Here is a 16,508-nt window from a genome sequence, read left to right as displayed (position 1 = left end):
CGAGGAGATCAGCTAAAAGTAGTTGGATCTGTATGTGCGTTATAATTAATCGAAATTAGTCGATTAATCGATTTTTTTTTTTTTTAATCGATTAATCGAACACAAAAACTTTGATCAGTAACAGCCCTAAGATAGATAGATTTTGTGTGTGTGTAAAGGTTAACCATTTTGATTAGGTGTCATATGGAAATTTCCTAAAATATGGTTAGATTAACCACTTCCAGACCTGCGCACGACGATGTACGTCCTATTTTTAAAGACGGATATCTCGGTAACGGCAGCAGCTGCTGTCACAACCGAGGTATCCATCTTTAGGGTGCGCGGTCTGGAATCCGATAATGGCGGTCTCCGCGGCGGATTCACCGCGAGATCGCCGTTATCGGTGGCGGGAGAGGGGCTCCCGCCGCTCTCCCGTGCCCTCCGCCGCTTACCGGAGCCGTCGGTAGCGGCGGAGGCGATCGGATGCTGTCGGCTGGTGAGCGGGGACGGGACTGAAGGAAAAATCTCCTTCGCCCGTCCCCATAGCTCGGCTGGGCGGAAGTGACGTCAAAACGTCAGTCCCGCCCAGCCTCTTAAAGAGACAAATTTTTTTTTTGGTCATTTGAAAAAATGACATTTTTTATTTTTTTTCTATTTTTTGCATTTAAGCCCAAATATGAGATCTGAGGTCTTTTTGACCCCAGATCTCATATTTAAGAGGACCTGTCATGCTTTTTTCTATTACAAGGGATGTTTACATTCCTTGTAATAGGAATAAAAGTGATAATTTTTTTTTTTTTTTTTTTTTCAGTGTTAAAAATTCTAAAATAAATAAAAATAAATGCGAAAAGCAAAAAAAAATTTTTTTAAAGCGCCCCGTCCCGACGAGCTCGCGCGTAGAAGCGAACGCATACGCGAGTAGCGCCGACATATGAAAACGGTATTCAAACCACACAAGTGAGGTATCGCCGCGATCGTTAGAGCGAGAGCAATAATTTTAGCCTTAGGCCTACTCTGTAACTCAAAAAATGCAACCTGTAGAATTTTTTAAACGTCGCCTATCAAGATTTTTAAGGGTAAAAGTTTGACGCCATGCCACGAGCGGGCGCAATTTTTAAGCGTGACATGTTGGGCATCATTTTACTCGGCGTAACATTATCTTTCAAAATATATAAAACAATTGGGCCAAATTTATTGTTGTCTTATTTTTTAATTCAAAAAAGTGAATTTTTTCCAAAAAAAGTGCGCTTGTAAGACCGCTGCGCAAATACGGTGTGACAAAAAGTATTGGAATGACCACTATTTTATTCTCTAGGGTGTTATAAAAAAAAAATATATAATGTTTGGGGGTTTTAAGTAATTTTCTAGCAGAAAAAAATGTTTTAGTCTTGCAAACACCGAATCTGAAAAACACCTAAGGTCTGGAAGTGGTTAAGATACCATTTACTAAAGGCTCCTATTTACCAATGTAACTAAAAGAAAATTGTTATTTTCTCTATGCCCATCTGACAGACATAAAAAGTCTATAAAATAAATATCCAGTTGAGCTTAATGTGCAGTATATGTCACCCTGTTATCTTTGCTCTTCGAACATGCTCCATCAGCATTTCAGTGGTCAGCCATGTTCTGTTGAATTAGTTTTTACTTCTTATGCAGTGAGACCATCCCACAAATCACATTGAACAATTATTTGGTTCCTAGCATGGGCACAAAAAGAATTGCTCTGTGATCTGTTCCCTTATTTATTCCTTCTGTTTCTCTAATCCTCTATCTTGTCTTCCCTTAATGATCCTACTTCCTTCCTCGTATTCCTGTGCTGCCATGGAGCAGATAACAAAACACTTGCCCTCTTCAGGAACATCTACTATTTTCATGCTTTCTCAAACATCAAGCAATCACAGTTTCCCTTGGAGTGATTAAGGTGACCATGCTTTACTTTACTAGCTTTGATTTCCCTATTCATTACATGTGTATTAAGGTTTTGTTTACATATTTAGTTTGTATTTGTAATGATGTATTATGTATTTTTTTTTATAATTTGGAAATGAGGAAGCTGAAATATTGTTTTGAACCAAAGGAAACAACCACATATACTGCAGTGCTGTCCCAACCAATTGCACAAATGGCTGTAATGCTGCTCTGCTCATTGAGACAAATATATTACTCTATGGTCATGCTGAAGTATACAGCAGAAAACAGGTCAACATTCGGGGTTGAATGGCATAACAGGTGGCATGATAATATTTGGGACCGAATAACACATCAAGAGGTTGACCAGTATCTAGGGCTTAGTGCGCTTGCAGTGATGTTTATTTGTAATATTTTTTTTATTTTATATCAGAGTATTTCATATTTATGACTACTTGGGTTATGCTGTCATCTTCTGTGAAATCCCTGCTAAGCTTCAGTTTCTAGCTAGTGGCTTTAGGTGATGGATGTGCCAACATATGTCTCTCTGAAGATCTTCATTCGTGGGCCCCTAGTTCCTTATTTTCTGGTCTATTCTGAACACCCCTACAGGAGTAAGGAAGGGCCTTCTCCTGATTGGTTGCCTACAGCCAAAAGGCCAAGATGGGACTGTACCTGGACCCTGCATGCAAGAGCGGGGATGATCTCTAATGTTGCCACTGGATCCTGCGGGCAGTGATCTCCAGAGTACAATGTATTAAATGACCTCTCCAGCAGGGTGCTTTATGGGTCTAGGGTGGTGATCCATCTGGTAAAGCAGTCAAGTGGGGCACACCCGCTGGGAAGGATGTAGACTGAAACTGCTTGCCCTGCAGCCTGGACTGGTACAGTACCTCTGTATTGGAACATGTGGCAGTCTTTTGGCTGCATTGTTCTTGTACATTGGAACTGTTGCTTGCTTAGAGGTTGCTTTTTACAGTAAAAGTGATACACAATGGTGGGTGGTATTCAAAAAGGAAACATCCCCCTTCACAGTTTGCTTTCCGAAAGCTCCCCCAAGGGTCATTATTTCTGAATCACTGCCCTTAACTGGTATTTCTACTCTCTCAGGGGGCACCATCCTCTGGTTTCTTTGTATCAAGGGAAGGATTTTCCACAGGCATTTCTGGTTTGCAGATCAGCTCTCAGGTTCTCACTGGTTTGGGATGCAAACATTGGGTGCACTCCTTCCCCTTTTGCAGGAGGATCCTTCTTAAGATGGGGTAAGAGGTAAATGCTGTCCAGGATCAGGAATATTTCATAGAAGAGTCCTCCCAGAAGGAATCTCCGGGTCTAGGGCTGTCCCAGATATTAAAAAAAACAAAACAAAAAAACACTGCACCGGGAAACCTAGTGTAAACTCAGATACCACTGCTGGAATCCTCTTTCCAGAAGTCACTGGGGTTTGGGTCCTGGCAGCTGCAAAAAATCCAAAATCCTTTCCAGTGCACCATCACCTAAAGAAAGTGATTTATAAGATTTGTGCTAACTCAAGGGAGACGTTTCAACGCTAAAGCATTTTGCTGAGCAGTATCCAAATTGAGCAGGAAACATTTGTGCATCAAGCTGTTGATTTTTCCATTTTCTCATTGACCAAGACCCGGACCATCTCAGTGTCTAAAGATGCCATGGATTAGAGGTCCTCTTTAAGGCATCCTTCTTCCTGGTAGGAGTAGTTCTGCCGAGCCCTAAACCTTTGGTCAATGCGTATGCTCCTTCCAAAGATCCTTGCCATCTGCAATTCTTGTGAGGTTTTCATAGATAATTGAGTTTTTCAGTAGATGTCTTTGAAGACTACAAGGTAGCTTTTCTGGGTGGGCACCATGTCTGTCCACATGAGAAGGTCCTATGACTCAAGTGTTGGGTCAGTGTAAATTCTCCAAAAAAATAAACCAAGAGGCTGCTGCCGTTTGAGAGTGTACAGATGCTTTCATTCAGGTGACTGTAGGGAAAAGCTTGCTCTTACCTCAAAAGAAGGTGACAAGTTATAAAACTGGTGAGTCCTTTAGAACCCAAGAGGAGTTTTTTTCTTAAGCAACAAGCCTCTGGCACCAAATTTCAGTTCCTTTAAAAAAAAAAAAAAAAAAAAAAGAAGAATAGTCCTTTGGACCCAAAGGCAAGTCCCCTTCACAGCGAACTTGTGCCCTTACTCCAGTGGGGTGGGGGATGTCTATTGGCCTTCACAGCTGTCTGGACTCATGAAGTCACAGATAATTAGGTGTGCAGTTGCAAAAAGGATATGTTTAATTTGCATCTCTGGAAAGTCTGCTGTCCCAGGGGTCATAGTGACCTGGGCTGGAGACAAAATGGAGATGTCTGGCCTATTCTGAACCTTAAGGGTCTCAACAAATTCCCCAAGATGCACAAATTCCTTGCGTTAGTTGAGATCAAGGATGGCTGCCTACATCTCCCTAATTATTTGGCCTACTGCAATTCGTAGTACACCATTGTCCCAGTGTTTAGCAAGTTGTTGGCTCAGGTACTAGATGACCTTTTTCTCAGGAAGCAAATCACTTTAGATGCTGACAACAAATTATCAGCATATGGTACAGAGCCTTGATAGGTTTGGTTGCGTGGTGAACTTTCTGAAGTTGGCCTTAGTTCAGACATGATGCCTTGAGTATTTAGGTTTGGTCACATGGGCCAAAATACTGCTTGTGCAGGAGAAATGTCTGACTGTTCAATCCCAGGTAGAGTCCGTGGGGTCATTGGAAAGTCCTTCAATTCAGGCCTGCATGACGGTAGATAAGAAGGATAATATCTGTCTTGGATGCGCTCTCCTACTCAATGTCCTGTCCCTGTGGGACAAATGTCAGGAGTCCTTGGATCTTCCAAAACATCCGATCTTCCTTGCTTTGAAGGCATGGTTGTTGAGGATTAAGGGTGTTTTGACTGTAATCCCTACCTTTCTCAATGCAAGAAAGCCGACCGAGGAAGATATACCATTCTACATAAGAGGTACCTAATTTATCGGCGTATAACACGCACCGTCGTATACCTAATTTTACGAGGGAAGTTTCAGGAAAAAACTTTCAACAGCCCCTTTTATATTCCAAAGCCCCCCCTGCACATTACACAGACCAAAGCCCCCCCCCCCCCCCCAGCACATTACACAGATCTCAGCACATTACATAGATAGTTATATGGCTCTCTGTCACCTGTCCCATCAATTGCCGGACAAGGCGGCACACTCGTTTTCAAACTGCCTGCACTGCTTCCAGCCTGAGCCTGGGACTGCAGGCAAGTGCTGTATGGGTGGGAGGGGATACTCTGCCCTCCTACCTGCTTCTCCTGTCCCAGCATGAGCCGCTCCACTCACCCAGCTTCGGCGTCAGCGTCTGTACTCCCGCACGTCTTGGTTCTCAAGACGGATCACGTCGGATAGGGTCTTCGGGTGTTGATACCCCGTTCAAGACCGCGCCGGATTGCGTCCCCGCAAAGCTGATCAGGTCAGGATCCCCCGCTCAAACCACACAGTCCGCTTAGTCTGTTCAAACCGCTCGGGACAGGACCAGGAGAGGTGGGATGGCCGGCACGACATCCCCGCCCCCCCCCCCCCCCCCCATTGGTAAAAGAAAATTACATCGGCGTATAACGCACACCCAATTTACCCCTGATTTTAAGGGGAAAAAAGTGTGCATTTTACGCCGATAAATACGGTATTTATTCACCTGGTGTGAGCCCTTGTAAGTTTTATTTCCAACATTATGTAATGGGGCTCATTTTGGCCTGTTTCAAATACCATGCAACCCCTTTTGTCTCCATGGCACCATAAGTTGGTCTTGTCTGATTTTCAGTCTCTCTTTAAACATCTGAGAGATTGCCTTGTCACACCTTATGCACATGGTTTTGTTTTGCAGGGTATCAAAATTGGCTGTACTTTCTTGCAAGGAACCTTTCCTGGTTCTTCACCAGAATTGAAGCCCAGGTCCTCTTTTTTTTTTTTTTTTTCAACCTTGGTTTAGTAAACAGGAGAAGTGAAAACCAGATGGTAGCCTTACAATGTTATACAAGGCTGATGTTCATGCCTCTGAGGATCCTTCGTTGTGAGCAAAAGGTCTTGCAGGCAGCTTTGTAGTTGGAGGTTCCCCATTCTGTTTGTTTGTGTGTGTGTGTGTGTGTGTGTGTGTGTGTGTGTGTGTGTGTGTGTGTGTTGGCCTTGTTGCTGGCCATTTATTGCTTTGGAACATCCCAAATAGTCATGAATATTAAGTACCCTGTGGTGTATGAATAATATATTTTGGTTTATCTGTAAAATAGTTTCTTTGGGTACATCATAGGACACAAAGATACCTCCCATTTGTGTCTGTTCGAATTGCTTCCTGAGGCTTAGCTTAGGTGGGACAGGTTATGTCTGGGTGGGGAATGCCTGCTTTTTTTGGCCAGTGTCCATTTGCCCGAAGGTGGCAGCATAACCCTAGTCGCCATGAATATGAAGTACCCTGTGACCTACTCCAAGAATGGGTAAACCAAAAAAAAGTGTGATAGATATATATATCCCCAGTAGAAGAATTTGTGCACTATGTGCTTGCCTTTGAAATGTACAACAAATAATGATTCGGAGTGTATCATTTGTTGATGTCGGATTCTCTGATATTTAGTGATATTTAGGCACTACTGTGTTTTAGGTTGAGCCTTGCCTCAAAAAAAAAAAAATGGTTGAAGAAAGGCTATTATGGAAGATGTAACTTTATCATTGCTGACCTCTTTCTGAAAATGCTTATTGCATGGCTGTTAGGCTCATTTTTTTGCTTCATTACTTTCTTAATCATCGACAGGGAAAAAGTGTGCATCTAATAAAGTCAGAACATTTGGCAGCTAGGAAATTTAATATTTTCAGAAGGAGGTTAGCCCATATACTTTTCTCAAGACAGGTTTCCTTTAAATATAAGCTGCAACAGGAGAAACAAGAAGGGGTTAAAATTCAACATCTTCACTATCACGTTTGTGTTTGTATCACTGTTTTAGAGGAGAATGAGCACCAGAACAGGTGGTTCAGAGTCTACCCGTTCGACTGTCAGGCCTCTCCTTTTAAGAACATTCTCAGAGGAGTCTAATGTATTGTAAGAGGTACCAAGTTATAATCCAAATTATATATTAAGCCAATCAAAACTAATCTGCTGTTGATTGATGCTCGATTTTGGGATTTGGGCATGGGTTAAAACTGCCAAATGATTAAGCATTCTCTGCCTTAATAAGCTGTTCTAATATCAGAGTTTACATAATTGACACTAATACACACATTGCACTGCAAAATACTACTTCTGTGGCTTCATCTAAGAAAAAAAGATCCATCAAAGTGTACATAAACCCTAAACCTAATTTAAAGCATGTTTCTGTAGCGTAAGGCCTGTTACCAGGTATTAAAAACAATATATATATATATGTGTGTGTGTATACACATACATACATACACACACACACACATATATATGCAAAGGTCAATGGAATCGGTATCTTCAGACAGCTGAAGATGAATCTTCTGAGGATGACAATGGCCCCAAATATCTCCCAAAGCCAATGGTCCACAGCTGGCTAAAACAAAATCAGTCTCTGCCTTCATTTCAGGCTGTAAAACAACAAAATGTGAAAGTTAACTTTCACACGAACTATGAAAAACCATGAGTAAATTAGTATATTTAATATTTTCCAACTGGCTCTGACAGCACATTTGAGTATTGTTTTTGACTATGGTGTCAGTTTATAATGCATGTACAGTAGGGGACCGCGATATTGTGTCAATCTCGCTCCCTTTCCCGGCGAGATTGACCACCAACGAGCCCCATCGCGGGAGCCAGCGCCGAGCTGGCTTGCCGCGATGGAGACAAAGCCGTCATAGAAGCAACGGGAGATCCGACTTGGATTCCCGCCAATTCTACACGTGTGCGGCGTTTGTTATGAATCCTGAGGGGGAACTCCCCGCCGGATTTTAAATAAAAATCCGGCATGGGTTCCCCCCTCAGGAGCATACCGGGCCCTTAGGTCTGGTATGGGTTGTAAGCAGACCCCCCCTACAATCCATACCAGACCCATATCCAAAGCACGCTACCCGGCCGGCCAGGAAAGGAGTGGGGACGAGTGAGCGCTCCCCCTCCTGAGCCGTACCAGGCTGCATGCCCTCAACATGGGGGGGTTGGGTGCTCTGGGGCACACTGCAGCCCCCCCACCCCAGAGCACCCTGTCCCCATCCTGACAATCCTGGCCGTCGGTTGTCGGGGTATGTGGGCGGGAGGCTTATCGGAATCTGGGAGCCCCCAGATACCGGCCCCCCACCCTAAGTGAATGGATATGGGGGTAAAAAGGGTTTTCTTTATCGTACATCACGGGACACAGAGAGGCATAGTAATTACTATGTGGGTTATAGAGAGTACCTTCAGGTGTGGACACTGGCACGCCCTTAAGGCAAGAAGTTCCCTCCCCTATATAACCCCTCCCATACCGGGAGTACCTCAGTTTTTTGCCAGTGTCTAAGGTGTTGGTCACAAGTGAACTTGTGCTCCAAGGAGCTCCACTGGAGGGATCCATATTGGATGTAAAAAGCCTCCATGAAATCCGGATCCGTCCAAAGTGCTTCTGAGCCAAAGTGGACGGTACCCGGGCCCCGGTTAAGAAGAACGGGGTTTGGCCTGTAATGCTTCTCTTTGAGAGCTGGATCCTGGTTATTCAGTACTTTGGTCAATTTCCTAATACCAAAAGTCTACTGACAGGGTGCGATATGGGTCCAGGGGTGTGGTGTTCCTGTCCATGGACCCCGGTCCCTGAAGGTCTACAGACGCTGCTCTCCGTGATGGGTGAAGATTGGACTGTCTGTTTATGCAGAGTCCTGCAGCGTTGGATCAGGTAAGTGAAGGTGCTTCAGGACTTGGCTCAAATAAAGGAAGGTTACTCCTAGCACCATTATGTTTGCCTAAGCTATCTGTCTGTGCTTCTCCTATATGGTCCTGTGTGTGTGGGGAGGAGGGGTATCTCTAGTCAGGTAGTTAGCCCCTCCTGTGCAGGTTAAAAGCAGAAAAAGTTGTCCAAAATGTTTGGCTTACCTGGTCCTCACATGGAGCTGCGGTGTTCCATCCTCATGCATGAGCGCGTAGCGTCATGTGCGCGCGACATTGATGTGTCTTAGGTGCGTGCGAATGAATTTTTTATACGCTGCCTCGGTGCGCACGGATGTGCGCGGCGTGATCCGTGAGATGCGTGTGACGACATGTGCGCGCGTAGCCTCGTGGTGCACGCCTAACAGCGGCGCGCCCGGGCGGTCTATCTCAGCTGTTCTCTATGAGACTTGAGATTACAGGACAGAGCAGGTCAGGTGATTTACACCTAGTCCTTATATGCTCCAGTCCACCTAACTGGTTCTGGCGGACACAGATCTTGTGCACATACTTTCAGTATTTGGTACTGGTGGTGGACAGTGACATCTGCTTAAGGCGCATAGTGGGCTCTGCACCTTGCCAACCATCAAATAGCAGCGTCAGTGCTGGTCTATAGGTTCGCAAGTAGTTGCAACTATTGTGAGTACCTCAGCTTTATCATGGCTAAAGGCTCAGGGACTAGAAGCAAAAAAGCAAAGGGATCGCCATCTGGCTCAGAGGATCTCGGGCATGCTCCTGCGGCTGCTTCCTCTCCTAATAAATTGAAGGAGGCCCAGGGTGAACCATCAGGGCTGTCAGATGCCTGTTCTGCCCTTGTCCCACCTGCTTCAGTTTTTGTGACACAGGAGGCTCTGGCCTCAGCTATGGGGGGTCTGGAGCAGAGATTAGCGACCTTGATTGCATCCCCTCTCTCAAGGGAAAAACGCACAAGGTCCCTCTGAGGAGTCCCTCGATTTGGGGCATGCATCCTCAGAAGAGGTTGATTTACCCTCTGGAGATCTGGCAGAAGGTCAGTTGGAAGTAGTGGACTTGCACTTTGGGAGAACCCTTTTCGGCGTCGCAATAAGAAAAATTGTTAAAAGTTGCCACTTTCAGAGCCAGCTTCAAGTGCAGTCTCATCTTTAGGCTCCTTTAAAGCTCCTCAAGCTAATTATTCCTTCCCGGTTCACCCCCTGCTGGAAGGGCTTATCTACAAGGATTGGGAACATCCAGATGGATATTTTCTTCCTCCTAAGAAGTTTTTGATTTTATACCCCATGGAGGAACAATTCATAAAAAATGGGGCATCCCCAAGGTTGACGCAGCTGTGTCCTGCGTAAACAAATCTTTGACCTGTCCAGTAGACAACGTTCTGGTATTCAAAGATCCGACAGACAAGAGATTAGAGACTTTATTAAAAACATCTTTTGCTTCAGCGAGAGGAATATCCCAGCCTGCAATTGCGGCTATTGGGATTTGCCAGGCCTTGAAAGACCAGTTTAAAGGGGTCTTAAAGGAATTGCCGGCACAACAGGCCCAGAATTTGGCTGAGTTTCCCAGAGCATTATGTTTTGCAATAGATGCTATCAAGGACTCCATTCAGCAGTTCTCACGTCTCACTCCCTCGCTAGTTCATATGCGCATGTTACTCTGGCTGAAGAACTGGTCTGCTGAAGCCCCGTGTAAAAAATTACTGGCGGGGTTTCCCTTTCATGGAGAGTGTTTGTTTGGGGAAGATCTGGATGCTTATATTCTGAAAATTTCCAGTGGCAAAAGTACACTGTTGCCAGTAAAGAAAAGGTTTAGGGGTTCCCCCTCCTTTAAGAGATCCTCCTCCTATCCCTGGTACCTCCGGTACCAGGCAGTTCCAACAGCCTCCTGGACGATTCAATACAGGTGGGAAGCCACGCGGCCAGCCTCAGGCTTCCAAAAAGCCTTAGATGCTGGCTTGGCCTGTGGCTTACGGTTCCAAGTCAGCATTATGAAGGTTCTCCCCCACTCAGCCGGGTGGGGGGAAGGCTTCAGCTGTTTGCGGAGGCTTGGCTGGACAGGATCCAAGACAGGTGGGTCCTCTCTACGGTCTCCGGGGGCTACAAGCTGGAGTTGAGCAAATTTCCTCCACCGCGCTTCTTAACCTTGAACGTCCCAAAGGACCTCGCCAAAAGAAGGTCCTTAGCATTGGCCTTAGATCATCTGTTATCCCAAGGGGTAATCAGAGAACTGCCAGTGGAAGAACAAGGTTTGGGGTTTTATTCCCATCTCTTCACCGTCCCCAAACCAAACGGGGATGTAAGACCCATCCTGGACCTCAAGGCCTTAAACAAGTTCCTAAAGGTCCAATCATTCTGGATGGAATCGATCAGGTCAGTGGTGGCCTCCCTGCAAGGAGGGGAACTACTAGCGTCCATCGATAGAAAAGGAACGTGCAAGTATGCATCCTTTATTTCTCGACTATCAGAAGCTGCTTCGCTTTGCGGTAAATCAGCGCCACTTCCCATTCGTGGCCTTACCTTTTGGTCTGGCCACCGCTCCTTGTGTTTTCACGAAAGTATTGGCTCCACTGTTAGGCTACTATGGATATGCCTTGGGACCTTAGATAGGCTATCTAGACGACCTATTGGTGGTAGACCGGTCAGTGGCCGATCTAAACTCAGTGGTACACAGAACCGTAAAATTTCTGGAATCCATGGGTTGGGTTCTCAACCTGGAAAAGTCAGCCTTAATGCCTGTGCAAAGGCTTGAATATTTGGTTCTACTCATAGACACAAAGCTAAAAAGGGTCTTCCTGCCCCAAAGGAAGTTTGAGGCTTTAAGAGAACTAGTTCAACTAGTCAAAGCAAAGCGTCCGCCTCCCATTTGCCTCTGTATGAGGTTACTGGGAAAGATGGTAGCCTCGTTCGAGGCCATTCCATTTGCGCAGTTCCACTCAAGGGAGCTTCAACATGCCACTCTGTCCGCTTGGAACAAAAATTTCAATCCTTGGATCTCCCTATGTCTCTCTCCCAGTCAGTCCGGCAGAGCCTTTGTTGGTGGCTGGTTCCCTGGAACCTGCTAAAGGGGAAGTCCTTTGTTCCTGTGACATGGCAGGTTGTGACCACGGACGCCAGTCTGCTAGGCTGGGGTGCAGTCCTGGGAGGTTTGTCTCTCCAGGGGAAATGGTCAGCCTCCGAGAGGTCTCTACCTATAAATCTGCTGGAAATTCAAGCAGTCTATCTAGCCCTGTCAGCTTGGTCAGACAGGTTGAAGGGTTTTCCGGTCAGGGTTCAATCAGACAATGTCACTGCCGTGGCATACATAAATCACCAGGGGGGCACAAGAAGTCGTGCAGCCCAAAGAGAGGTGAATTGAATCCTGACCTGGGCAGAGAAATATGTCCCTTGCATATCTGCAGTGTGGACTCTTCACCCCGACATCTTCCATAGCATTTGTCAGAGGTGGGGAACACCAGATGTTGATCTCTTTGCATTGAGGTTCAATGCAAGGGTGGGCAACTTTCTGTCCCGGACAAGGGATCCACTTGCTTACGGCACGGATGCACTGGTGTTCCCATGGGACCAGTTCTCCCTAATGTATGTGTTTCCTCCGCTGCAATTATTACCCCGTCTTCTTCGCAGGGTAAAGTCGGAAGGAAGACCAGTGATTCTGTTGGCTCCAGCGTGGCCCAGAAGGGCCTGGTTCACGGACATTGTAAGGATGTCTGTGGGGCAACCGTGGTCCCTTCCGCTTGGGCCGGACCTATTGTCCCAGGGGCCAATATTCCATCCTTTCTTCCTTACCGTCTCTCAATTTGACGGTTTGGCTATTGAGTCCCATATCTTAAAGAAAAGGGGTCTCTCTAATGCGGTGGCATCTACTTTGTAATAAATGAGTCTGGATGCTGGTTTTCTGGCATTAATTAGAGTCTGGAAATCTTATGTGGCCTGGTGCGAGACCAGGGCTTGGCATCCCCGGAGGTATCTCATTGGCAGAATTCTGGAGTTTCTGCAGTTAGGGGCAGACATGAAGTTGGCCCTAAGCACCATTACGGGCCAGATCTCGGCCTTATCGATTTTTTTCCAAAGGCCACTAGCTACACATTCCCTGATCAAAACCTTTTTTCAAGGTGTGATCCGGCTTAGTCCACCAGTCAAGATTCCCTTGTGTCCATGGGATTTGAATCTGGTCCTTTCTGTCTTACAGAAACAACCGTTTGAGCCCTTGGCTCATATTCCTTTGGTCCTTCTGACCAGGAAGGTGATATTTTTGGTAGCCATAACCTCTGCTAGGAGGGTTTCTGAGTTGGCGGCCTTATCTTGTAAGGAACCGTACCTTATATTCCATAAGGATAGAATGGTCCTACGGCCCCACCCGGCTTTCCTACCTAAAGTTGTTTCAAAATTTCATTAGAATCAGGATCTTGTTCTCCCTTCTTTTTTCTCAGAACCTAGTTCTGCAAGGGAGAAGTCTTTGCATACGCTAGACGTATTAAGAGCAGTTAAGATCTATATTAAGGCTACTGCTCAGATCCGGAAAACTGATACATTGTTTATCCTGCCAGAAGTTCCCAGATGTGGGCAGGCAGCGTCGAAGTCCACTATCTCCAAATGGATTCGGCAGGTCATTGCTCAAGTCTGCAAGGCCGCGACATGGTCGTCTGTCCATACTTTCACTAAGTGTTATCAATTGGATATAAGAAAGAATGAGGAGAGTGCCTTTGGGCACAGTAGGCTGCAGTTTGATGGTGCCCGGATTATTTCTTGGGGTCTCCCTCCCCCTCATAGCATTGCTTTAGGATGTCCCACATAGTAATTACTATGCTTCTCTGTGTCCCGTGATGTACGATAAAGAAAATAGTTTTTTTTATAACAGCTTACCTGTTAAAAAAAAAACTTTTCTTGAAGTACATCATGGGCTTCTTCTTCTTCCTTCCTCTTCCTTCTTCTTCCTTTCTTTTTCCTTTTTCTTTCCTTCTTCTTCTCCTTCTTTCTTCTTTTTCTTCTTTTTTCTTTTTCTTTCTTTTTTCTTCTTTTTTTTTTTTTTTTCTTTTTTTTTTTTTTTTTCTTTTTTCTTTTTTCTTTTTTCTTTTTTCTTTTTTCTTTTTTCTTTTTTCTTTTTTCTTTTTTCTTTTTTCTTTTTTCTTTTTTCTTTTTTCTTTTTTCTTTTTTCTTTTTTCTTTTTTCTTTTTTCTTTTTTCTTTTTTCTTCTTCTTCCTCTTCCAGCGCGATGCCGTCGTGCTAAAAACACATTCTCGGCGGCAGGTACTGTAACATATATGCTTTTAAGCCTGTTCAAAAATTAGCTAGGCTATAGTTGCTTGTGCAGAGTTTGTGAAAAGTAGAAAAGAAAAGGTTTGTTCACTGAATGACTTTGAAACCACTTTCACATGTACAGTACACCTGAGTGGAAGATGTAACAACACTGTGAATTCAAATGTTTATCCTCTGCAAACTAACAGCTTGCTCTGTGTGATCATAGTAATATTGTTGAGACAAAGAAGATGCTTGTAAAAGTTGCCTGTTAAATAACCAAAAAATAGTAAATATTCTTGATTCTTGTTTTTCAGAAGCTGGAGTTTCAATTACCAAAGCTAACTTCCTACAAATACATGGAGAACGGTTACTTTTCTCCAGTAAGGATCGAAGAATACAAACTAAGCCCTTATTTGTCTTCTTGAGACCTTAAACATTAACATTCATTACACTGTGCAAGTCCAGCCACTAACCGCTTACAAACTGTACACTGGAAGTGTAAAAATAAAAAAAACTCTGAAAGACCTTTATAATTCACAATTTTGTGCAGTGTTCAGAACAAAAAAAAAACACACACAGAAAGAGAAAATGTTTAACCTTCAGCCAGTATCACAAAGAATATGAGAGAGGCCTATAATACAAAGCCAGCATTTCTACATAAGAGACCCGGAAACAACAAAAACCAAATTGGAATATTTTTCTGGTTGCAGACTTCTGGTCATTAAGGCAGTGCTGCTATTTTCCCCAGTATTTCCTGCCTAAATCTCTGGTGCATGTGCTGTACATAATAACCTTCCTTTATGCAAAATGTTGAACATTCCTCGGCATTAAAATAAATTTATTTTTCTCAACATTTTAACCACATAAAATTCAGTACTTGTTACTTTTTCTTTATATGGCATAGCTTTTCCACATTTCTTTTTATCAGTAGTTTTAAGAATTCATATTTCAGATCTGTTTAAAACATTTTTAAATCTACAACAGGCTTATTTTCCAATATATTCACAGTATGCATACTGTATATTTCATACACATTTCTATTTTTAGGTTCTAAATTTTACTGCATTTCTTATTAATTTTTTTTTTCAACCACTGCATATATTTGCCATTACATGCTGCCACTGCATTTTTTAAATCTTCCAGTGGCTAATATTTTTTAATATGTTCTTGTATGATCTTTTTTCATATAGTGTTTTGGCACAAACACATCTTGCAACCAAGTAGGCCAACCTTCCATGATAGTCTGTGTACCAAGTCCATCATAAACTCTCAGTGGATTGCACAGTTATTGAATGAAAATATTAACTATTTATTAAAAAGCTATATTTTTATATATGGTGTCAAATCAAACTATTTATTTGAGGGTATAGGTTGCAAAGTGTTTTAAATGTGATCATATGACGCCACTAATTTCCAGCGTGTTCAACGCACAATGATGTTTACATGTGTTCGCAATTACTCTAAGTGTGTAATTATTCCATCAAAACCATTCCAGATATTAATATTTGTAAAATACGTTCAATAATGTATTGTTTTCCCATATTGTCTTCTATTTCATGTTTTGCTTGTTTTAACTGAAATATCTTAACATGGATAGCTTCTACACTAGATTTTAGATAAATAGGTTTGTGATTAAGACTACAACTTTAAGAGCAACATTTAATGTAGAACTATAGGTAAAACTTTTTAGTTTGGATAAGTAAGGGAGGGTTATCGTCCCTGTTGGTTTTTTTTTGGCCATTTGTGCCCCATTGGGGAGATTTACCTCCATGTCCTGTCCCATAGCCAAAACAGAAAGCTAGAGTAAATCCCTGCACATTAAGGGAACTTTATCGCAGCTTCTCACATCTTTGACAGAATTTCTGTCCACTTATACACTAAACAGCAAACATTTTTTCTGCTTGGGGATCTCAACCTTTGGGCCAACTCCTCACAGAATCCTGTGGCCTTAGCCTGCATTGACCACTTGGAAAGACTAGGTCTGCAGCAACTAGTATGTGGGCACACCCTCGATCTTATTTTCAGACACAATCTGAAAGTAAAAATTCTGGAGAATGAGCCGTTACCATGGACAGACCACTATGTAATCAAATTCATGATTACCAAAAATACCTCTTTAACAAAAACACCCAAACAAGTGACAATGCACTGGACCAGATCTCAGAAGAAGCTCCATTCGGAGCTCTTCAAAACAATACTAGGAAATAAAGTAAAAACAATCCATTCACATCAATCAGCCACTGAAACCCTGGATGCCATAAACACAGCTCTATGGCAGTCAGCCGACTTGGTAGCGCCTAAACGTAAAACCTGTATCCTAAAATACAACTCCAGTTGGTATAACGACCAGCTATCGTCCCTTAAGCAAGAAGGTAAAAGAGCGGAAGCAGCTTGGAAAAGAAGCACTACAGACGAAAACCGCGTCATCTACAACAAAACAAAAAAATACCACATAGCAATTTTAAAAGCCAAATAAAATCACTTTTCCAAGATCATCACCAATGCC

General features: G+C 43.6%; 1 protein-coding gene across 6 annotated transcripts in view; it reads left to right on the top strand.

The window, feature by feature from the left end:
• ATP11C (ATPase phospholipid transporting 11C) overlaps positions 1-15,887 on the top strand; it is a 188,156-nt gene extending 172,269 nt beyond the window's left edge. For 2 of the 6 annotated variants that reach the window (XM_040323788.1, XM_040323782.1), the window contains 2 exons: positions 6,895-6,989; positions 14,317-15,887. In XM_040323788.1, coding sequence (XP_040179722.1) covers positions 6,895-6,989; positions 14,317-14,344 — 123 coding nt within the window. In that variant the 3' untranslated portion in view covers positions 14,345-15,887. Of the gene's footprint in view, positions 1-1,809; positions 1,901-6,894; positions 6,997-14,316 lie in introns of those variants that run through there. The other 4 variants (XM_040323784.1, XM_040323786.1, XM_040323787.1 and 1 more) reach the window with 4 other exon arrangements.
• Positions 15,888-16,508: the final 621 nt, after the last annotated feature.

Source organism: Rana temporaria, chromosome 9 (genome assembly GCF_905171775.1).
Source record: "Rana temporaria chromosome 9, aRanTem1.1, whole genome shotgun sequence".
In the NCBI taxonomy this organism is placed as follows: domain Eukaryota; kingdom Metazoa; phylum Chordata; class Amphibia; order Anura; family Ranidae; genus Rana; species Rana temporaria.
This window is presented reverse-complemented; position numbering and strand designations above follow the sequence as displayed.